The 23,990-nt window shown below is 49.8% G+C and overlaps 1 protein-coding gene across 5 annotated transcripts in view; it reads left to right on the forward strand.

The window, feature by feature from the left end:
• LATS2 (large tumor suppressor kinase 2) overlaps positions 1-23,990 on the forward strand; it is a 96,830-nt gene that overhangs the window by 69,407 nt on the left and 3,433 nt on the right. For 4 of the 5 annotated variants that reach the window (XM_065533047.1, XM_074021625.1, XM_045377417.2 and 1 more), the window contains 5 exons: positions 8,536-8,668; positions 10,878-12,295; positions 16,655-17,237; positions 18,107-18,289; positions 19,903-20,009. In XM_065533047.1, the coding sequence (XP_065389119.1) occupies positions 8,536-8,668; positions 10,878-12,295; positions 16,655-17,237; positions 18,107-18,289; positions 19,903-20,009 (2,424 nt within the window). The remainder of the gene's footprint in view (positions 1-8,535; positions 8,669-10,877; positions 12,296-16,654; positions 17,238-18,106; positions 18,290-19,902; positions 20,010-23,990) is intronic. The other variant, XM_045377419.3, reaches the window with a different exon arrangement.

Here is a 23,990-nt window from a genome sequence, read left to right on the forward strand (position 1 = left end):
GTGCCCAGCAGCTGTCCCCCGGGCGCGGGTCTGGTGTACCAAGGTTCGGGGGCTGCGGCGCCGCCACTGCGGGGGCGGGAGCCTGTGCTGCATCCCTGCAAGGTGGCGACTCGTTTTCCTCAAGCGCACAGACGTTTAAACTCCAAAGGCCGCTGCTTCCATTTGTCCTGCACCTGTTTTCCAGTCACAGTTGGCTCGCACATGGCACGTGCTGCGCCGGCCCAAGGTCGCCCGGGCCCCTGACTCGCGTGGACGAGGTCGTGGACAATGTCGCGGGGCCCCTGCTCCACGTGCGCAAGGTCGCCAGGGCCCCTGCCCCGCGTGGACAAGGTCGCCAGGACCCCCACCCCGCGTGCACAGTGTCGCTGCGGTCCTCGCCCCGCGTGGACAAGGTCATGGGCCTCTACCCCACCAGCCCAGGGCTGTCGACCCCGCCCCGCCTCGCCCGCGTGGACAAGGTCGTGGGGCCGGGAGCACCGCGCTCGCGGGAGGGGCTCGCAGTGGGGCCGGTAGAGGAGCCCTGGGCCCGGAGGGGCCTCATTCTTCCAGGCGCCTGTCCGTGGGGGTGGAGTTGGAACACCCTTTGGAAATTCCAGCCTCTCGGCTCCTATGTTCTCGTCAAAAAATCTAGGCCTTTGGGTCAGAGATTCTTCTGAAGACCAGCCCGCTGGCAATCCTCCAAGGAAGCACAGGATCCCGCCAGAGACGGCGCAGTCTCCTCTGCCAGCCAGCTGGCACCTCTTCCTCTTCTCCCCTCAGTCCTCGTTTTTTCTTAATTAGTTAATTAATTTATTTTTGAGACGCTCTCTTGCCTGTCTCCCAGGCTGGAGTGCAGTGGCATGAGCTCAGTTCACTGCAACCTCCACCTCCCAGGTTCAAGTGATTCCTGCCTCAGCCTCCCATGTAGCTGGAGCTACAGGCACCCACCACCATGCCCAGCTAATTTTCTTACTTTTTACAAAGATGAGGGTCTTGCCCAGGCTGGTCTTCAATTCCTGGCCTCAAGCGATCCTGCCTCGGCCTCCCGAAGCGCTGGGATTGCAGGCGTCAGCTACGACGGAAGTGGAAGTGACCTGAGGAAGCCCCAGAGACAGGCAGACACAGAGGCCCACGCAGACACGATAGGGCCAGAGCGCTTGTTTCTACTTTTTCAGCCAAACCTCATAGTTGGAATGTTAAAACTTTAGGATATGGTTTTGTTAAGGCCTGAAAAATGCTTCCTTACCAGGAAGGGCTAAGTGGGGGAGGATCTCCATAGGAAATTCCTTCCCTCATACATAATAATTGTCACTGTATTTAAATTACTTGCATTCACATGGCAATGCACGTGAAATACTTCTGCTGCTTAGACATTGTGAGCCCAGCTCCTGCCTTGCTAAGAGCTGAGTGGTAGATTGAAGGAACGTCTTCCAGTACCCACTCGTCCTCGTAAGCCCTGTGCCTGCTAGAGGGGGACCAAGCCCGGAGAGCAGAGGGTGTGTCAGGAGCCCATGCTGGGCTGCCTGGCAGCTGGTCAGCAGCTGGAGAGCTGGGTGAGGGCAGCTTCCCTGAGGGACAGCAGAGAAGACTATTAAATGGTGATGTATCTGCAACAGAGGCCTGGATCATCCCATGGGGAGCGTTGGAGCTGGGGTGTGGTCCTTGCAATTGAGAGGACCAGCCTCAAGATACTGGCAGGGCGTGAGGTGTCCCACACCTCAACCACCTCGCCATTTTGTTAAAGTGCCTCTTTTGCAGTCCCTTCTATATCAGATAGCATATGGGCAAATCTCACATTTTCCAGGCTTCATAGTGGTTAGGTCCAGTTTTAAGTGAACACCAATTTGTTGACAAAATATAAGAGGAGAAATCTCTTGGGAAAGATACCTAAGGTATAGATGTTCAAAACTGCTTTATTCACATGTAATCCACACACCCAAAGTGGAGTTTTACAAGAGCTGTCAGTAGCAGCAGTGAAACCTCAGTTTGTCTTGCCCTTCTCAGTCCCTCCCCAGTCTCTTTGTTTTAGCCATGAGGCAGAAAACCTCTGGAGGAGCCCGGCTTTAATGGAGTGGGAAGAATTCCTTCTGTCTGGTCCAGGGCCACCACCCCAAGCTGAAAATAGCCCACTGCAGTGCATGTCACTGCTTTCCAGAAGCGGTGAGGCTGCCAGGCCCCTCGGAGCGCCCTTTGTGCCACAGTATTTAGCCCTACTAGCTTCTGTTCTACAGCAAGTCTGACAAAATAATTTTTCATTGAATATTTAGGAATCTGCAAGAATAGCCCACAGGGGCCGGGCGCGGTGGCTCACGCCTGTAATCCCAGCACTTTGGGAGGCCAAGGCGGGTGGATCACAAGGTCAGGAGATCGAGACCACGGTGAAACCCCGTCTCTACTAAAAATACAAAAAATTAGCCGGGCGCGGTTGTGGGCGCCTGTAGTCCCAGCTACTCGGGAGGCTGAGGCAGGAGAATGGCGTGAACCCGGGAGGCGGAGCTTGCAGTGAGCCGAGATCGTGCCACTGCACTCCAGCCTGGGCAACAGAGCGAGACTCCGTCTCAAAAAAAAAAAAAAAAAAAAAAAAAGAATAGCCCACAGGGTAGCAGATAAAGGCTCCAGGTAAGAGCCCGTCAGAGTCTTATTTTGTAACCATTGTGACTCCCCAGACTGTGAGGCATAAAGTTTATGCCATGTTAGGTTTTGCTGAATTTGATATGGAGTGTGAATAATAGTAGCAGTTCTGCCTTCAAAGTATCCAGAATCTTCTATCAGCCCAGGCGCAGTGGCTCATACCTATAATCTCAGCACCTTGGGAAGCTGAGGCAGGCGGATCACCTGAGGTCAGGAGTTCGAGACCAGCCTGGCCAACATGGCGAAACCCCATCTCTACTAAAAATACAAAAATTAGCCAGGTATGGTGGTGCATGCATGTAATCCCAGGGAAGCTGAGGCAGGAGAACTGCTTGAACCTGGGAGATGAAATTTCAGTGAGCCAATATTTCATCAGTGAGCCACTGCACTCCAGCCTGGGGGACAGAATGAGACTCTGTCTCAAAAAAAAAAAAAAAGAAGGAAAGAAAAAGAATCTTCGGCCGGGCGCGGTGGCTCACGCCTGTAATCCCAGCACTTTGGGAGGCCGAGGCGGGCGGATCACAAGGTCAGGAGATTGAGACCACGGTGAAACCCCGTCTCTACTAAAAATACAAAAAAAATTAGCCGGGCGCGGTTGTGGGCGCCTGTAGTCCCAGCTACTCGGGAGGCTGAGGCAGGAGAATGGCGTGAACCCGGGAGGCGGAGCTTGCAGTGAGCCGAGATCGCGCCACTGCACTCCAGCCTGGGCTGGGCGACAGAGCGAGACTCCGTCTCAAAAAAAAAAAAAAAGAAAAGAAAAAAAAAAAGAAAAAAGAATCTTCTACCACTCTAATGTAAGTAGAAAAAAAAATGCTTCTGGACTGGATGTGAGATGTGAATGAAATCTCAAAGTCAAGGTGCTTCCAAGGTTGGGAGCCCTGAGAGGACAGGTGAGTTAAGAGGCAGGAGATTGGGTTTTGCCCATGTTGAGTCATCTTACTCTTGCAGCCGGTGGCATGGAGTGGTCACTGATGAAGCAAGTGTTGAACACCGCAGGTATCTTGTGCCAAATCTGGTGCTCGTATGATGGCTTCAACTCCAGCATTGATATCTGTCTAGAAGAGAAGGCTTAATTTATGGGTGTGGTAACCAAGTTCAAAGGATTAGCATCCTTTTTCTGTGAGACATTAAGCAATCCTAAATTAAGCTTTCTTGAGTGTTTTAGGAGAAAAATTTAATGTGTGTAGGATTTTCTTGTTGCACGTGGCTAGGTGACACAAAGTCATCAAAGTCTTGTTAGCCTACCACATTACTCTGTAAATAATTAGTAAGTGCATGACACACACATTCAAAGAGCATTAAGATTTTGTGAACTTCTGTCCTGAAGAATGGCACGTGTGCAAACTAGATAATGGAGTAAAACTTGGAAGTTGCTGCTGTTGTTAATGTTGATTTGAAATTCCCTTTAGTCTGTGCTTGGTGCATCTCTGCTGTGTACCTTATCTCCATCTTCTACACACCAGGGCAACCTGCCCAGTGGAACAGGCAGTATCTTCTCACTCCCTGCTTGTAGCTCTTTCTTCCTTTCATCTATCCTATGTCACAGTCTAATTCAGTCACTCATTCATTGAACAAATATCTGCTGCTCTCTTTCTACACGCTAGACACTGGAGCACATACCTGAACTGTCCTTGCCTTCAGTTGGCTTGCAGCTTCACTCTTGCTTTGGGGCAGGGCTGCTCAGCCTTTCCACATGTTGGCATGCATAGACGTGGATAATGTTTACACAGCAGCCTGAGGTAAGACGTGGATAATGTTTACACAGCAGCCTGAGGTAAGCTGGAAGAGATTGGAGGTGTCTATTGAGGCTTGGTGAAAAGAACTCATTACATTTCTTTCTATAATTATTTTAAGAAGAATACATAGTAAAACATTAGAGCCATTAAATATCAAACACGCATAAAATCTACAATTGCAGTTTTTATGTTTTCTCCCAGAAACACATAAGATACCTTTGTGAACGGTAACAGCTAACCTTTAAATGATGCTGACGCCAAAACATGACATCTCCTTTCATCCCTAGAGCAACCTATTAGCCTTATTTCCCAGATGAGGAAAAGGGCACTCAAAGTAAGGAAATGATTTGCTGAAGGTTACACAGCTGCTAAGCAGCAGAGGGGAGTGGTGAACTCAGGGGTGTGGGTATAGCCACCTACGATTCTAGATAAGGACCCTTAAATGATGATTTTTGTACATTCTTCTTTTTAAAAATACTCTTTTTTTTTTTTTTTCTTTTTTGAGACACATTCTTACTTTGTTGCCCAGCCTGCCCTACTTCCTGGGCTCAAGCAATCCTGCCTCAATCTCTTGAGTAGCTGGGATTACAGGCATGCGCCACCAACACCCAGCTATTTTTTTTTTTTTTTAGAGACGGGATCTTACTGTGTTGCCCTGTCTGGCCTCAAACTCCTGGGCTCAAGCAGTCTTCCCGCCTCAGTCTCCCAAAGTGCTGGGATTATAGGCGTGAGCCACCACATCCAGCTTGGTCTCCATATGTTCTTAAGAAAGGAAGGTGAGTGGCCAAGCTCCTCGGCCGGGCTTCAGCTGCGTCTCTCTGACGCGCTTCTCCCACGTCCTGGCTCCGACCTCTTGCCATTCCCCAGACTGTGCGCTTGCCTTCAATGTGCTTTCTGCCTAGAGGTCATGTATTTCTTTTTTTTTTGTTGTTGTTGTTGTTGTTGTTGTTGTTGTTGAGACAGAGTCTCGCTTTGTTGCCCAGACTGGAGTGCAGTGGCCGGATCTCAGCTCACTGCAAGCTCCGCCTCCCGGGTTCACGCCATTCTCCTGCCTCAGCCTCCCGAGTAGCTGGGACTACAGACGCCCGCCACCTCGCCTGGCTAGGTTTTTGTATTTTTTAGTAGAGACGGGGTTTCACCGTGTTAGCCAGGATGGTCTCGATCTCCTGACCTTGTGATCCGCCCGTCTCGGCCTCCCAAAGTGCTGGGATTACAGGCTTGAGCTACCGCGCCCGGCCCAAGGTCATGTATTTCTGATGGATTCGGAAGTAGATTCCCATTTCCTTCAATGTTTAAAACAGAGCTGTATGTATACGTACAGTAGCATCTTCCGAGAGTTAATGTGTAGATAGGAACTACTTACTCGCTAAAGAAGGGTTGGTGGGCAGATGACAAGGGCGAGCCTCAACTGACATGGGGTATTTATTTATAAACAAGCTGCTCAGGAGCGCGGTTCACTTTTAGGACTTGAAACTCCCGTTGAACACGAGTCTTCACTTGTGGTCTCCTTGCCGATTTTTCTGAGTTCCTAGATTTGATGCACAGTAGACACACACGTCTTGAGTAGTGGGTGCTCCATAAACAGGGAGAGAGCTTGACCTAGTCTGTCCTGGAGCTGCGCTTCCTTGGCAGTCGGCAGGTACTGGGTTAATGAGCACAGGCTGGTGATTCACCCCGCAGGAGACAGAGCGTTGGTCACGTTTCAGACGAAGCAATTGAACGGTTAGTGCTGATGGAAAGGCTTGCGGTTAGAGTCGGCCCCAATTGGCACATTTTTTTTAATGGGCGCCGAAAGCTCCAGGGTGATCCCACAAAGATGTGGTCTTATATCGTGTCTTCCTCCAAGCTGTTGAGTCTTTACAGACGTGATCTCATCGCATAGCACAGCTGTGAAGTAGGCGGCGGGAGTCTTATCTCCCTTCCCAGGTGAGGCCAGGAAGTGCTTCCCTTCTGACCACTGCTGCCTTCTCTCTGCGGCTCTGCCAGGTTGTAAACACTTGCCCTTTCTGGGAGTCCAGGCACCACTTTCACAGACAGGTCTGTTCTTATTTCCATGTTCCAATCTGTCACTTCACGTCCCTCAACTGCAGCATGGCCTGCCCATGTGGCGGCACCTCCCCAGGCCTTCCACCTCGTGCTCCTCTGCAGCCCCGTCCCTGTCCCTGCCATCTTGCCATCCCACGCCTGCATCACTAAGAACCCAGGCAGTTTACAGCCCGTGTTTTCTGTCCTGCCAATCTGCTGGCGTATGGCCAGGACTGGAAAGCTTGATTCCGTATTAGACCATCATATATGGATAATAAGTGCTGAATTTGTTCTAGGCACTGTATTAAGTGGGCAGATGCAGCCATGAGTAACATGGTTTCAGGTCCTGCCAGGTTCTTCTTGTCCTAAGGGAACCACAGACACACAGCTGAGTGTGATTCAGGTCATGGGCACCACAATGCCCTGTCCAGAGGTGGGGGACACTCAGTGCTGCGTCTCTCTCTGCAGAGCGGCTCTGTGACCACGGCCAGGCTTCCTGCTGCAGAACAGCCCTGCGCGGCCTCCCCCACTGTCCCGGGGTCTTTCTGCATCTCCACCCCTTTCTTTTTTTTGTAGATGGAGTCACACTCTGTTGCCAGGCTGGAGTGCAGTGGTGTGATCTCAGCTCACTGCAACCTCCACCTCCCAGGTTTCAAGCGATTCTCCTGCCTCAGCCTCCCGAGTAGCTGGAACTACAGGCGCAAACCATCACACCCAGCTAATTTTTGTATTTTTAGTAGGGATGGAATTTCACCATGTTGGCCAGGATGGTCTCCATCTCTTGACCTCCTGATCCACCCGCCTTGGTCTCCCAAAGTGCTGGAATTACAGGTGTGAGCCACCACACCCAGCCATCTCCACCCCTTTCTTCTCTGCTGTCTAGGTAGCTATGGACTCCTTTCCGGAGCTCCCGGTTCTGCATTTTCAGTTTCCTCCTGCCTGGCCACCCTCCCCGTCGACCTTCAAAGGGCTCAGCCCTCCCTTCTCCTGCCAAAGCCCTTTTTGTGGCCTTTGCCTGTTTCACCCTTGTCCCAGAGCCAGTCTCAATGGTGTTCTTTTCTCTCTGCTTACCCTCCCTGTTTGCCTACAGCTCTGCGGAGCTGTCCTTGAAGGTGAAGGGGGCGCTGTCATCAGAGCCTCACTGCCCTGCCCCACTGGGCTGCATCTCTTCTGCACCCTCCTGCCTATTCTGTCTCCCCCAACCTGAGTGCCTCCAGCTCTGCACCCACAGCCGCCCCCAGCCTGACCTGCTGATGCCACATGTCCCAGTTTGAAAGCTTCCTCGGCTGCCTGCAGACAGGAGCAAAACCCTGAGAGCCTGGCCCCCATCTGTGGGTCCATCCCCCCGTCTCCACCTACCCTTGCGTGCTGCTGCCATGGGCCCATCTTTCCCCAGGCTTCTGCTCTGGCTGTCCCATCTGCCAGGAATGCCTTTTCTCTCCCAGGGCTCTCCACCTGCCCAAAGTCTGGAACAGCTAGCCATGCCACCACCTCATCTTCTGAGTGGAAGGAGGCTTTCTCCTCTGGCCCTCTCCCATTTTACCTGCCCTCTCCTGTGGTGGCCACCAGTCTCTGTGTTCTTCCCACAAGCAGTTTGAGGGACTTGTCCTGGGCCAGTGTGTCTGTCTTTTCTTCTACAAGCCATACCTCTGAGGGCCAGTCTTCTGCTGCTCTAGCCACCACAGGGCATTGTAAACAGTAGGCATGTAATATATGACTCCTGCGCAGCTGCACCCTCTCCCTGGGGACAGGTTTCCTAGTCCCAGAGTTAGCTTGGATGTGAGCCGAGGTTAAAGCCAGGTTCCCTGAATCCCACAGTTCTTCCCCTTAAACGTTTCTAGTTTTAGGTTCATCCTGACCTCACCAGTCCAACCACAAAAGTTTTCTGAGGAGAAGCAGAATTTAAGTCTCTTTCAGGCCCATCAAAATCCCCATGTCCTTGACGTAAGGCTAAGTAGTCCATGGTGTGGCTTGTGCTAGGCTTTTGTCATCAGGCACCTGCAGGGCACACAGCCACCCACACTCATTCTGAGGGTTTCCTGCAGCGCGTTGCAGGTTCTCAGCAGCTACAGAGGCAAAGTGTCCCAGCACAGTGGGGACGGGAGTCCCTGGGGGCTTTGTTTTAGGATGACGTGCACTTACCTCTCCCTTACTTCCCTCCCAGGAGATGGCTGGCCGAGCTCTCAAGCAGACGGGCAGCAGGAGCATCGAGGCTGCCCTGGAGTACATCAGCAAGATGGGCTACCTGGACCCGAGGAATGAGCAGATCGTGCGGGTCATTAAGCAGACCTCCCCAGGTGAGCCCAGGCCCGCAGCGTGGTGGACAAAGATGGTTTGTGGCTTAAGGACACAAAACCATGTGCAGAGGGGTCCAGCCTGGCCTGGCCAGAGCCTGCCCTGGTGGGAGCAGCCCCAAGTAGTAAACCATGGGACATGCCTGGCGCTTGCCCCGTCCAGCCTTGTCTGAGATTACCTTGGTACTTCCTACCTAGGGAAAGGTGTGTGCTTGTTTTATGAAAGATCAAAAAAGTCAGCAAAGTGGGCATAAAAATAGTCTTTTCACTTTCTCTTGGGCCTGTGGAGGGATCTTTGACAAGGATGGCTTCTTTCCTCAATTCTAAAACACAGCTTTCTCACACTGTAGCCTCCGAGAGTGGCTGCTCAGTGGCAGGCAGTGTGGGCAGAGCGCTGGGCCCCCCTCAGCATCCCCTGTGAAGGCCTGAGGCACCGCACCAAACCCCTGCTTTTTACTGGCTATGGGGGAATGTTAATTTCCCAAGATGGAGCACATGGGCCCCGTGATGGTACCTGAGGCCCCTGGGGTGTGATAAAGGATTCATGGCCAGGTGCAGTGGCTCAAGCCTGTAATCCCAACACTGTCTGGTCTGGTTTTGTTTTTTGTTTTGTTTTGTTTTGTGTAATCCCAACTCTTTGAGAGGCTGAGGCCAGAGGCAGGAGGCAGGAGTTGGAGACCAGCCTGGGCAACAGAGGGAGACCTCGTCTCTATTTAAAAAAAAAAAAAAATTAAAAAAAAACAATCATAGTAATTATCAAGAGTTTTCCCGATTTTGTAGAAGACCTTGGATAAAACCTACTTCATGTCGTGGGTGAGAAAATCTCACCTTTGTAACTTGTATCTCCCTTGTTAAGAGGACACACATTTTTATCTTCTTCTTAAGAGAAGGAACTTCCTTAAATAGTCCCCAGCTGGCCTTCCATGTCAGGGCTCTTCCAGTTTTGAGGTCTTAGAGCACAGCTCAAAGGGAGGCCTGGCCCATGTTCCATGCTGATTTCCCTCTGCACTTGCCTTTGGCGGGTCTGTTCATTGATGTGTTCTGAGCCCAGGGAAAGTGAAGCCTTGGTTTGCCTGTGACTTGCTCAGTGCCAGGCTGTCAGGGCCTTCACTGCCACGTATCAGAGGTGGTCTTCCTGTGGGCAAGGCACACCCTTCGGCACCCTCTGCTAAGTCCAGCCAAGTGGAGCAGTTGGTCTAAAGAAATGAAAGGAGCCTTTGTCCTTCCTTCCGGTGTCTGTTCCAGATGAGATGTTCAAAATGGAGGTCAGGATTAAGGTAGCAGCAGATGAAATCAGTCTGGATATTTGTAGAGGAGTTTTGTGTGGTTTTTGTTGTGCATATGTTGCTTTGTTTTGATACAGACCAAAAAAACTAGAAAATCTTTTAATTTGGAAAAGAGGTGAAAGAAAGTGGAGCAGCTGCTGCACAGTGGAAACAGGTCCGCCCTTTCTGTGAGGGAGCCGCGCCTGGGGAACCGTGCGGGGTAAACCCAGCTTCCCACAATTTGGCATGATAGGGTTTTGAAAACAAAGCTGGCGGCCGGGTGCGGTGGCTCAACCCTGTAATCCCAGCACTTTGGGAGGCCGAGGCGGGTGGATCACGAGGTCAGGAGATCGAGACCATCCTGGCTAACATGGTGAAACCCCGTCTCTACTAAAAATACAAAAAAAAACTAGCCGGGCGTGGTGGCGGGCGCCTGTAGTCCCAGCTACTCGGGAGGCTGAGGCAGGAGAATGGCGTAAACCCGGGAGGCGGAGCTTGCAGTGAGCTGAGATCCGGCCACTGCACTCCAGCCTGGGTGACACAGCGAGAATCCGTCTCAAAAAAAAAAAAAAAAAAAAAAAAGAAAACAAAGCTGGCTATGCAGATGGCTCCCTAGCCTGACAGGAGAGTGACCCCAGTGCTGTCCCCAGGGGCCAAGGATGCAACTCAGCATGCGGACGCGGTCTTCTCTTCTGCCCTTGGCCCTCCCATGTGCCCTTTGGCCTCCAGCTTGTCTCCACTCTCTTAACACATTAGGGCGACTGGTCCTGCTGGCAGGGCAGAGGGGAGTCCGCTGACCCTGTGCTGGGCAGAATGCAGCACCTCAGGGCCCAGGGTTCAAGACCCTCAGCCCCAGGGGCAGCGCTCGAGTGGGGACCAGCCTGGAAGTGCCGGAACCCACTGCTCACACCCACTCTGATGCTGTCTTCCTGTGTTTTCCACGGCAGGAAAGGGGCTCATGCCAGCCCCTGTGACGCGGAGGCCCAGCTTCGAAGGAACCAGCGATTCGTTCGCGTCCTACCACCAGCTGAGCGGTGCCCCCTACGAGGGCCCGAGCTTCGGCGCCGACGGCCCCGCTGCGCTGGAGGAGGTGCCGCGGCCGTACGTGGACTACCTCTTCCCCGGAGTCGGCCCCCACGGGCCCGGCCACCAGCACCAACACCAGCACCCACCCAAGGGCTACGGCGCCGGCGTGGAGGCAGCAGGCGCACACTTCCCGCTGCAGGGCACGCACTACGGCCGGCCGCACCTGCTGGTGCACGGGGAGCCCCTGGGCTACGGGGTGCAGCGCAGCCCCTCCTTCCAGGGCAAGACGCCGCCGGAGACCGGGGGCTACGCCAGCCTGCCCACCAAGGGCCAGGGGGGCCCACCAGGCGCCGGCCTCGCTTTCCCGCCCCCCACCGCCGGGCTCTACGTGCCGCACCCACACCACAAGCAGGCCGGCCCCACGGCCCACCAGCTGCATGTGCTGGGCTCCCGCAGCCAGGTGTTCGCCGGCGACAGCCCCCCGCAGAGCCTGCTCACTCCCTCGCGGAACAGCCTCAACGTGGACCTGTATGACCTGGGCAGCACCTCCGTCCAGCAGTGGCCGGCTGCCACCCTGGCCCGCCGGGACTCCCTGCAGAAGCCGGGCCTGGAGGCGCCGCCGCGCGCGCACGTGGCCTTCCGGCCTGACTGCCCGGTGCCCAGCAGGACCAACTCCTTCAACAGCCACCAGCCGCGGCCGGGCGCACCCGGCAAGGCCGAGCCCTCCCTGCCCGCCCCCAACACCGTGACGGCTGTCACGGCCGCGCACATCCTGCACCCGGTGAAGAGCGTGCGAGTGCTGAGGCCGGAGCCGCAGACGGCTGTGGGGCCCTCGCACCCCGCCTGGGTGCCCGCGCCTGCCCCAGCCCCCGCCCCGGCCACGGAGGGCCTGGACGCCAAGGAGGAGCACGCCCTGGCACTGGGCGGCGCAGGCGCCTACCCGCTGGACGTGGAGTACGGAGGCCCAGACCGGAGGTGCCCGCCTCCGCCCTACCCGAAGCACCTGCTGCTGCGCAGCAAGTCCGAGCAGTACGACCTGGACAGCCTGTGCGCGGGCGTGGAGCAGAGCCTCCGTGCGGGCCCCAGCGAGCCCGAGGGCGGTGAGAAGAGCCGCAAAAGCGCCAAGGGGGACAAAGGCGGGAAGGATAAAAAGCAGATCCAGACTTCTCCCGTCCCCGTCCGCAAAAACAGCAGAGACGAGGAGAAGAGAGAGTCACGCATCAAGAGCTACTCGCCATACGCCTTTAAGTTCTTCATGGAGCAGCACGTGGAGAACGTCATCAAAACCTACCAGCAGAAGGTTAACCGGAGGCTGCAGCTGGAGCAAGAAATGGCCAAAGTAATTTCCCACTTCGTTTTTCCTGTTTGTTCCCGGCTCTTCCCTACACTGGTAATAGGAAGCGCGCACGATCCCTTTTCTGTTGCGGCCGCACACCCCTTGTCATCAACACGGCTAACGGGCGGCAGTCTGGTTCTGGGGCCAACAACTTGGAGAGGTTGCAAATGGTGTGACCTCCCTTTCTCCTTTCCCCTTGACTCTTCTGAAGAATCAGAGGTAGCTGTGCATAATGTAGCCAGCGTAATGTAGGTAATCTACAATTTACATTGTAGGTAAATTAGCAAATTGAGTTTTAGGGTATGTACTCACTTAACAAAATTCATCACGGATTAATAATAGAACATTTTGAATGAGTAGAAACAAAGTTTAAGGTTTTGTAAATTGATATTGTGAGATTTTGGAAGAAAAATATAGTAGTGATTCCATTTATTCTTTTTAAGTGTTTAATTAGTAACTAATGATTTAAGTATACCTTAGTTGACACTAAAGTGCTGAAGAAGGTAATTATTGGTGAAATTATTTAAATTAAAATGTAACAGATTTAAATCACACAAAGCCAGTAATTCCAAAGCGTAGAAACCAGATTTGTGTTCTTTCCAGTGTCCCATATTCATTGACTTTTTAAATATTTACCTTTCATTTATATGTGCTTATTTATTTATTTTTATTTATTTTTGAGACTGAGCCTTGCTCTATCGCCCAGGCTGGAGTGCAGTGGTGCAATCTTGGCTCACTGCAACCTCCTCCTCCTGGGTTCAAGCGATTCTCCTGCCTCAGCCTCCCAAGTAGTTGGGATTGCAGGTGCCCACCACCACATCCAGCTATTTTTTTGTGTTTTTAGTAGAGATGGGGTTTCACCATGTTGGTTAGGCTGGTCTCAAACTCTTGACCTCAGGTGATCTGCCCACCTCAGCCTCCCAAAGTGCTGGGATTACAGGCATGAGCCACCACACCCAGCCGTTCATTTTTTATTTATACGTAGTATTTGTGTATTTGTGGGGTACATGTGATATTTTGTTACATGCATAGGATATGTAATGATCAAGTCAAGGTATGCCTGGTGTACTTATCATTTCTGTGTTGGAAACATTTCAAGTCCTGTCTTCTAGCTATTTTGAAATACAGAATACATTTTTACTAACTGTAGTCACCCTAGAGTTTGTTCCTTCTGTCCAGCTATATGTTTCCATCAATTAACCTCTCATCTCCCCTCAACACACACACACCCTTTCCCACCTCTGCTAACTATCATTCTACTCTCTGCCTCTATGAGATTAATTCTTTTAGCTCCCACATATCAGTAACAACGTGTGTACTGAACTTTCTGTTCCTGGTTTATTTCACTTAACATGATGACCTCCAGTTCCATTCATGTTGCTCCAGATGACAGGATTTCATTCTTTTTTTATGGCTGAATAGTATCCCATGGTGTACACAGACCACATTTTCTTTATCCATTCATCAGTTGATGGACACTTAAGTTGATTCCATATTTTGCTATTGTGCAGAGTGCTGCAGTAAACATGGGGTGCAGGTATCCCTTTGATATACTGATTTCCTTTACTTTAGATAAATACCCAGTAGTGGAATTGGTACATTGTATGGTAGTTCTGTTTTTAGTTTCTTTTTTTTTCTTTTTGTTAATAGTTGTTCTAACTGGGAAGAGATTATATTTCATTGTGGTTTTGATTTGCATTTCCCTGATGGTTAATGGAGAACCCTTCCATGCACCTCTTAGCCATTTGTGTGTCTTCCTTTAACAAGTGTCTATTCAGGTCATTAGCTCACTTTTTTTTTTTTTTCTAATTAGTTTATTTATTTATTTTTTTTGAGACAGAGTTTCACTTTTGTTGCCCAGGCTGGAGTGCAATGGCGCGATCTCGAAACCTCTGCCTCCCAGGTTCCAGTGATTCTCCTGCCTCAGCCTCCCAAGCAGCTGGGATTACTAGCATTAGCCACCATGTCCAGCTAATTTTGTATTCTTAGTGGAGACAGGGTTTCACCATGTAGGTCAGGCTGGTCTCGAACTCCCGACCTCAGATGATCCACCCGCCTTGGCCTCCCAAAGTGCTGGGATTACAGGCGTGAGCCACATCGCCCGACCTTTTTATTTATTTATTTACTTAGACGGAGTCTCGCTCTGTCACCCAGGCTGGAGTGCAGTGATGAAATCTCGGCTCACTGCAACCTCTGCCTTCTGGGTTCAAGCTGTTCTCCTGCCTCAACCTCCTGAGAGCTGGGACTACAGGGGTGCGACCCCATGCTCAGCTAATTTTTGTATGTTCAGTAGAAACGGGGTTTCACCGTGTTCATCAGGCTGGTTTCAAACTCCTGACCTCAAGTAATCCGCCCGCCTCAGCCTCCCAAAGTGCTGGGATTACAAGCATGAGCCACCGCGCCCGGCCTTTTGACTCACTTTTTAATAGGATTATTTGATTTTTTTTTTTTTTTGGCTGTTGAGTTGTTTGAGTTCCTTGTATATTCTGAATAATAGTCTTTTGTCAGATGAATAGTTTGTGAATATTTTCTCCTGTTCAACACAGGTATCCTCTTTACTCTGTTGTTTCCTTTGCTATGCAGAAGCTTTTTAGCTTAATATAGTCCCATTTGTCTATTTTGAGGTTTTTTGCCTGTGCTTTTGAGATTTTATCCATAAAAATCTTTGCTCAAACCAGTGTCCTGGCGTATATTTTCGTAGCCTCTGGTCTTGTTTCTAGGTCTTCCATCTGTTTTAAGTTGACTTTCCTATATGGTGAGAGATTGGGGTCTAGTTTCATTTTTCTGCATATGGATGTCTGGTTTTCCCAGCATGTCTTTTCTTCCGTGTACATTCTTGGCACCTTTGTCAAAAATCAGGTGGCTGTAAATACATGGACTTACTTCTGGGTTCTCTATTCTGTTCCGTTGGTCTATGTGTCTGTTTGTATACCAGTACCATGCAGTTTCAGTTACTCTAGGCTTGTAATATATTTTGAAGTCGGGTAACAACTTTGTTCTTTTTGCCCAGGATCGTTTTGACTATTTGGGCTCCCTATGAATTTTAGTGTTGTTTTTTTATTAATGTGAAAAATGTCATTGGTATTTTGATAGGGATTGCATTTAATTGGTAGATTGCTTTGGGTAGTATAGTCATTTTAACAATATTAAATCTTTCTGTCGGTGAACATGGGATCTTTTTTCATTTGTCTGTGTCCTCAGTTTCTTTCATCAGGGTTTCGTAGTTTTCTTTGTAGAGCTCTTTCACTTTTGGTTAAATTTGCTTCTAGATTTTTTTTATAGCTGTTGTAAATGGTATTCGTTACTGGTGTACAGAAATCCAGATATCCACGTGCAGAAGAATGAAACTAGACCCTGTCTCTCACCATATACAAGTCTGTCTAATGTGTGCTACTGATTTTTGTATGCTGATCATTGACTTTTCTTCCTGCTTTTCCATTTTCCCTAAGTTGCTGAAAGATTAGATGGCTCTTGGAGTTCTAGGACTGCTGTGGTCCCCTTTCCCACAGATTTTTGTTAATAGAAGTTTCCCTTAGTTTTTAGAGCAAAAGTCTCCTTGAGAAAGAACACTCTTTTTTGTCTTAACTTTTTTTTTTTTTTTTTTTTTAAAGACAGTCTCGCTCTGTCGCCCAGGCTGGAGTGCAGTGGCCCGATCTCAGCTCACTGCAACCTCCGCCTCCCGGGTCTACGCCATTCTCCTGCCTCAGCCTCCCGAGTAGCTGGGACTACAGGCGCCCGCCACCTCACCCGGCTAGTTTTTTGTATTTTTTAGTAGGGACGGGTTTTCACCGTGTTAGCCAAGGTGATCTCGATCTCCTGACCTCATGATCCGCCCGTCTCGGCCTCCCAAAGTGCTGGGATTACAGACTTGAGCCACCACACCTGGCCTGTCTTAATTTTTCATTCCAAATTCATGTCTATATATTGATATAAAAAAACAAAACTGGCCAGGCACGGTGGCTCACACTTGTAATCCCTGCACTGTGGGAGGCCGAGGTGGACAGATCACCTGAGGTCAGGAGTTCAAGACCAGCCTGGCCAGCATGATGAAACCCTGTCTCTACTAAAAATACAAAAATTAGCCAGGCGTGATGGTGGGCGCGTGTAGTCCCAGCTACTCGGGAGGCCGAGGCTGCAGTGAGCTGAGATTGTGCCACTGCACTCCAGCCTAGTGACAGAGCAAGACTGTCTCAAAAACAAAACAAAACCAGTTGTCACCTTGCTTTGTAGTATATGAGACCCGTTCTTCTCTGTTCTCCTTTCTGTAAAACGAGTTAGGTTCCAGGGCTTCCCCATCCCAGTCATATGTTATCATGGGACTTCTCTAATGTGATTCTTCCTCCTTCCTTTCCGTCTGCACAGGCTGGACTCTGTGAAGCTGAGCAGGAACAGATGCGGAAGATCCTCTACCAGAAAGAGTCTAATTACAACAGGCTTAAGAGGGCCAAGATGGACAAGTCTATGTTTGTCAAAATCAAAACCCTGGGGATCGGTGCCTTTGGAGAAGTGTGCCTTGCTTGTAAGGTGGACACTCATGCCTTGTACGCCATGAAGACCCTAAGGAAAAAGGATGTCCTGAACCGGAATCAGGTGGCCCACGTCAAGGCCGAGAGGGACATCCTGGCCGAGGCAGACAATGAGTGGGTGGTCAAACTCTACTACTCCTTCCAAGACAAAGACAGCCTGTACTTTGTGATGGACTACATCCCTGGTGGGGACATGATGAGCCTGCTGATTCGGATGGAGGTCTTTCCCGAGTACCTGGCCCGGTTCTACATCGCAGAGCTGACTTTGGCCATTGAGAGCGTCCACAAGATGGGCTTCATCCACCGAGACATCAAGCCTGATAACATTTTGATAGATCTGGATGGTCACATTAAACTCACAGATTTCGGCCTCTGCACTGGGTTCAGGTGGACTCACAATTCCAAATATTACCAGAAAGGTATTGTCTTGAGTGTGCCGCATGCATTTTCTCTGTGTAGACATCACTCACCCCGTGGCAAGCAGCTCAGTATCCCATCCTAGTGGCTCCTAATCATTTCGAAATTATCCGTCACTCCATTCTTTTATAAATCGGTGTGACAGCCTTCCCTTCCAAAAGGAATAGAATGATATATGAATTTTTTTTTTTAAAGTTAGTGGATTTCAGGTTTACTTTTTTTTTTTTTTTTGAGACAGAGTTCTGCTCTTGTTGCCCAGGCTGGAGCGCAATGGCATGATCTCGGCTCACCACAACCTCTACCCCCCGGGTTCAAGTGGTTCTCCTGTCTCCAGCCTCCTGAGTAGCTGGGATTACAGTCACGCACTGTAATACAAAACCACCTCTGGATAATTTTGTATTTTCAGTAGAGACGGGGTTTCTCCATTTTTGTCAGGCTGGTCTCAAACTCCCGACCTCAGGTGATCCACCTGCCTCAGCCTCCCAAAGTGCTGGGATTACAGGTGCAGTGAGCCACCGCACCTGGCCTACTATATTTTTAAGACAATAGGCTACAAGCTGTCCCCACCGTTCTTCCAGCCTCTCCTGCCTGCAGTGCCTTCCTGCCAGCTCAGCACGGTGCGTGGTTTCCCATGATTCCTCACCGTCGTTTCCACCTTGGTGCTAGCGCCAACCTCACCACGTGTCTCCGAACTAGGGACAGCAGGCTGCCCGTATGGAGCAGCTCAGCGGGGATTCTCTATCCTGATATGGCAGGAGCTGATTGGAATGACTTTGCTGTTTTAAGCTGTGGATCCGTTGAGTTGTTGAAGAGTGAAAATTCACTTTGTGTTTTGTTCTCTTCTTTCACCACCCCCGATTCCTGGGTGAAGGGAGCCATGTCAGGCAGGACAGCATGGAGCCCAGCGACCTCTGGGACGACGTGTCTAACTGTCGGTGTGGGGACAGGCTGAAGACCCTGGAGCAGAGGGCGCGGAAGCAGCACCAGAGGTGCCTGGCACATTCACTGGTGGGGACTCCAAACTACATCGCGCCCGAGGTTCTCCTTCGCAAAGGTACGTGCGCCACAGCCAGCCACCCCACGGGAGGTCTCCGTCTCTTCAGACCTGTGAGCTGAGTCTCCTTGGCTCTAGCTTTCCAAGGACCTGATGCTTCCAGTCATATTTTTGTCCTCATGGAAGCCTGAAAACTACTTATTTCCGCAACATAACAGGCCTCCCTTCTGCCTTGGAAATGCTCTTGCTTCAGGGGGTTGGAAGACATGCACCATTAGACAGTGTCTGCTGGCCCTCAGTCTCTACCTAGACCCAAGGAAATGACTCCAGGCCTCATTTTCACAGTCAAATGATGGAAACCACTCTGAGGGCCACGGGACCTCTGCTCAGTGTGCCTAGACCACACATTTCCGGGCTCTAGCTTTCACTTCTGTCCCAGGCTCCTGGCTGAGTTGTGCTGTGCGCAGCTGGTGCTTATGTGACAGCATTGGAAGGTCCTTTCTCTCTCATTCTCCCTGCTAGACCATAGCAAAAGTGGCAGGTGCCAGTTGTGTCAAATGACCAGTGCTCATAAAATTTGTCTCCTGGGTGGATGCTCCATTCTGTCAGATACATCTGGCTCAGTAGACGAGGATTCCTTCAGTGATCCTGCATGGTCCACAGTGACGGTGGGTGTTCATCTGATTCTGTGTAATTAATCCAGAGACAGGCAGCTCCTGCCGCCACACGTTGTTTAAAGTCTTTGGAGCCAGCCAGACCCAGTTCAAGTCTGGGTTTTCTTTGCTAGCTGTGGTAATCCAGCGCAAGTTACTTAACTGCTCGGACCACAGACATAGCAATAATGACCTTGAGAGGTTGTGAATAACCTTGGTGCCCAGTGAAGGTCTGCTTCCCTCTGCCGCGTGCAGTATTCCCAAGGAGCCATTGCTTGGGGTTTTTCTGCAGCGTCTGGTGCCAAACTTGGGCAGAAAGAGGTGGGACAGGGAGATAACAGAGGGGCCTGAGGGGGCTACCCTGGCATATGCAGCTGCAGGCACCCCCGGGCTGACCTCTTAACATCCCAGTTTATACTTAGCAAGGATTAGGTGACATCAAGACGAGCCTGGCTTGATGGGCCATGAGGCCCTGAAGGAAAAGTGGGAGAAAATGAAAGGTAAAGGAGCCCAGCCTACAGCCTCCCAGAGGCCAGCCCTGACCCAGCACGGGGAGCCCGTGAGGAAGGCCCAGCTCCGTGGGGGCCTCACACAAGGAGCGTTCGGCTTACCGTGAATTGTCTGGTGGGTTTTGCCCACGCCCTCCTCATCTCCATAGGCTTCAGCTTCATCCAAAACTGATGTAGAAGCCTCCCAGCAAGCTGCCCAGACCCTCCCCTGACTGTTCACGGGTTATAGTACTTTATGGTTTTCAGTTTCCGTTATTTTAATTGGTGCCTCTGTCTGTGATCTTTAAGAACATAAAATTCTGGCTAGTAACTAGTTGCTAACACTAAAAATAATCTTTTTAAATTAAAAAGTATTTTCTTATTACAATGATTAAAATTACGAAAACCTAAGCGGCCACGGCTGCCACCCCCACCCATTAGCATCCAGGTACTTACAAAGGTCCATCTGCCGAAACTCGCCTCGGAGGAGAATTCGTGCCTGCGTAGGGACTGAGTGAACTTTGTCTTGCAGGGTACACTCAGCTCTGTGACTGGTGGAGTGTTGGAGTGATTCTCTTCGAGATGCTGGTGGGACAGCCGCCCTTTTTGGCACCAACTCCCACAGAAACCCAGCTGAAGGTAATATGAGAGGAACCACGCATCTGCTTGCTGCAGACATCTGATTTTCTCATGTACCCGTGAACCTTTGGTCAGCATTCGCCCTCTTATTCTGAGTAGGGTAGGAATGGCAGTTGTATATGATGGGATTTTTAAAAGTAATCTCATTACTTTTTAAATTATTATCTATTTTTAAATTTTCTATTTTGTTAAGCAAAGCCGTGGAATTGGGCCCATTTTAATATCTGAAATTCTGTTAAATCCTTGGCCATCTGCCACCTTATATTTCCAGGCAAGAACAGTGAGGGTCAGCAAAGGTGTGCTGCAGACCCACCGTCTCCCTGCCCCACGCCTGCCCTGCAGAGAACACACGGAACTCCAGGAACTATGGTTGACCCCTCAGCAGTGGAGGGTTGGGGTGCCAGCCCCCTGCACAGTCAAAAATCAGCATAGAACCTTCGACTCCCCAAAAACTTTACTAATAGTTTGTTGACTGGAAGCCTTACCAGTAACATAGAGTCAATGAACACACATTTTGTATGTTATATGTATTAGATCCTGTATTCTTACAATACAGCAAGCTAGAGAAAAGAAAATGCTGGCCGGGCACAGTGGCTCGTGCCTGTAATCCCACTACTTTGGGAGGAACATAGGCTGGGCACAGTGGCTCATGCCTATAATCCCACCACTTTGGAAGACCAAGGTGGGCAGATTACCTGAGGTCAGGAGTTCAAGACCAGCCTGGGCAACATGGCAAAACTGACCTCTACTAAAAATAATAAAAATTAGTCCAGCATGGTGGTGTGCACCTGTCATCCCAGCTACTCCGGAGGCTGAGGCAGGAGAATCGCTTGAACCTGGGAGGCGGAGGTTGCAGTGAGCCGAGATCACACCACTGTAGTCCATCCTGGGTGACAGAGTGAGACTCTTTCTAAAGAAAAAAAATCGTAAAGAAGAGAAAATAGGTTTACTATTTTAATAATTGAAAGTGGATCATCATAAAGGTCTCCATCTTTGTCATCTTCATGTGGAATGGGCTGAGGAAGGGGAGGCATTGGCCTTGCTGTCTCAGGGGTGGCAGAGGTGGAAGAAAATGCTAGTGTGAGTGACCCTCAAACTGTTGTTCAAGGGTCAACTGTACATCTAAAGAAATCCGTTTCTTTATTTGGATATGATATCATTGTTTGCAAACTGTCAGCTGTGTGGTCAGGCTAGTTGTGCATATTCGTAATATTCAAAGTAGTTAAATCTGTCATTCACTTGATACTAAATTATTAGTGTTAAAATGACAGCCATTTGCTTTCTGAATTGAGTTACTAAGGATTGAATTGAGAATTAGAATTGAGAATCTGCAGTCTTCAGTGGATATACCAACTGACACACAGTCCTAGGAGTTTTCACATGTCCTAGTGGCCATGATCACCAAGGAGCCTAAATTAATAACCTTAATTAGAAAAAACCATCTAGTAAGGCCAGGCACGGTGGCTCACGCCTGTAATCCCAGCACTTTGGGAGGCAGAGGCAGGCAGATCATGAGGTCAGGAGATCGAGACCATCCTGGCCAACATAGTGAAACCCCGTCTCTACTGAAAATACAAAAAATTAGCCTGGCATGGTGGCGGGCACCTGTAATCCCAGCTACTTGGGAGGCTGAGGCAGGAGAATCACTTGAACCCTGGGGGCAGAGGTTGCAGTGAGCCAAGATCACGCCACTGCACTCCAACCCAGGCGACAGAGCGAGACTCTGTCTCAAAAAAAAAAGAAAAGAAAAGTAGAAAAACCCTAAAGTAAGGCCTAGTTTCACTCTAGGAACAGTAAAATTGGAATCTGTCATTATCCACGCCCTGACTGAATTGCTGAGCTACTCACTAAATTGTCCACATGATAATTCAGATTTTTTTATTCTGGTAAAATATACATAACATAAAATTTACCATTTTAATTATTTTTTAGTGTATAATTCAGTGACATTAAGTACCTTCACAATATTGTGCAACCATCACCACCCTCTATTTTCAAATGTTTTAATCATCCAAAAACCCATTAAACAGAAACTCCCCACTCTCCCTTCCAGCGCCTGCTCGCCTGTCTTCTGCTTCTCTGTGAGTTTGGCTCTGCTCAGGACTGACTGATTTTTTTTTTTTTTGAGACGGAGTCTCGCTCTGTCGCCCGGGCTGGAGTGCAGTGGCCGGATCTCAGCTCACTGCAAGCTCCGCCTCCCGGGTTTACACCATTCTCCTGCCTCAGCCTCCCGAATAGCTGGGACTACAGGCGCCCGCCACCTCGCCCGGCTAGTTTTTTGTATTTTTTTTTTAGTAGAGACGGGGTTTCACCGTGTTAGCCAGGATGGTCTCGATCTCCTGACCTCGTGATCCGCCCGCCTCGGCCTCCCAGAGTGCTGGGATTACAGGCTTGAGCCACCACGCCCGGCCGATTTATTTTTTTTTTTTGAAACAGAGTTTTGCTCTGTATCCCAGGCTGCAGTGCAGTGGCACGATCTTGGCTCATTGCAACGTCTGCCTTCCGGGTTCTCACGCCTCAGCCTCTCAAGCAGCTGGGATTACAGGTGCCTGCCACAACACCAGCTAAGTTTTGTATTTTTGGTAGAGATGGGTTTCATCATGTTGGTCAGGCTGGTTTCAAACTCCAGACCTCAAGTTATCCACCCACCTCAGCCTCCCAAAGTGTTGGGATTACAGGTGCGAGCCACATGCCTGGCCTCGGGACTTCTTGCAAGTGGAATCATGCAGTATTTGTCTTTTTGTGTCTAGTTTATTTCACTTAGTGTAATGTCCTCAGGGTTCATCCATGTTGCAGCTTCCTTTTTAAGGTGGAATAATATTCCACTGTATGAGTCCCTGCTTCTGGTTCTTTTGGATATAAACCAGAAAGTGGGATTGCTGGATTATATGGTCATTCCGTGTTTAACTTTTTGAGGAACTCCCAAACCGTTTGCCATAGTGGCTGCACCATTTTACATTCCCACCAGCAGTGGCTGAGTGTTCCAGTTTCCCTACATCCTCAGTAAGTATTTTCCTGTTTTTGTTTTTTTTAAGTAGTAGCCACTCTAGGGGATGTAAGGTGGTATCTCATTGTGGTTTTGAGTTGGATCTCCCTAGTGATTAATTATATTGAATTCATTTTCATGTCCTTATTGGTCATTTGTATATCTTTGGAAATATCTCTTCAAGTCCATTACTCTTTATAAATCAAGTTATTTGGTTCTGTTATTGTTGTTGAGTTGTAGGAGTTCTGTATATTCTCTGGATACTAACCCCTTTTCAAATATGTGCTTTGAAATCTGTTCTCCCATTTTGTTGCCTTTTCACTATCAGTAATGTCCTTTGATGCACAAAAGTTTTAAATTTTTATGAAGTCCAATTTATTTTTTCTTTTATTCCCTGTGCTTTTGGTGGCATGTCTAAGAAATCACTGCCAAACTCAACATCACGAAGATTTCATGCTATGTTTTCTTCTAGGAGCTCTACAGTTTTAGCTCTATGAAAACACTACTTAGGTTCAAACCAAGCCTCCCACCCATACACCCACTAACTTCCATGCTTTATCCACTGTCCTGTCACCCCAGCTGGTAGCCAGTCATGCTGGCCTTGTTTCCTCCTGACGCTAAGTGTAAACAATAAAGAAGTGCCCTAGGTTTCGTCTTCACAGTAGACACATCTCTACAACAAGCGCATTTACTGAACGTCCAGATGGCTGGTCTGTGCAGTGGAGCACGTAAGGTCACATGGGGTCAGCCAGCTTTATTCTTCTCTATGAGGTTTCTTTTTCCTTTTTTTTTTTTTTTTTTTCCCTGAGATGGAGTCTTGCTCTGTCACCCAGGCTGGAGTGCTATGGCATGATCTCGGCTCACTGCAAGCTCCGCCTCCCGGGTTCCCGCCATTCTCCTGCCTCAGCCTCACGAGTAGCTGGGACTACAGGCTACAGGCGCCGCCACCACGCCCGGCTAGTTTTTTTGTATTTTTAGTAGAGACGGGGTTTCAC

The sequence above is a fragment of the Macaca fascicularis genome, chromosome 17 (assembly GCF_037993035.2).
Source record: "Macaca fascicularis isolate 582-1 chromosome 17, T2T-MFA8v1.1".
Taxonomy (NCBI): domain Eukaryota; kingdom Metazoa; phylum Chordata; class Mammalia; order Primates; family Cercopithecidae; genus Macaca; species Macaca fascicularis.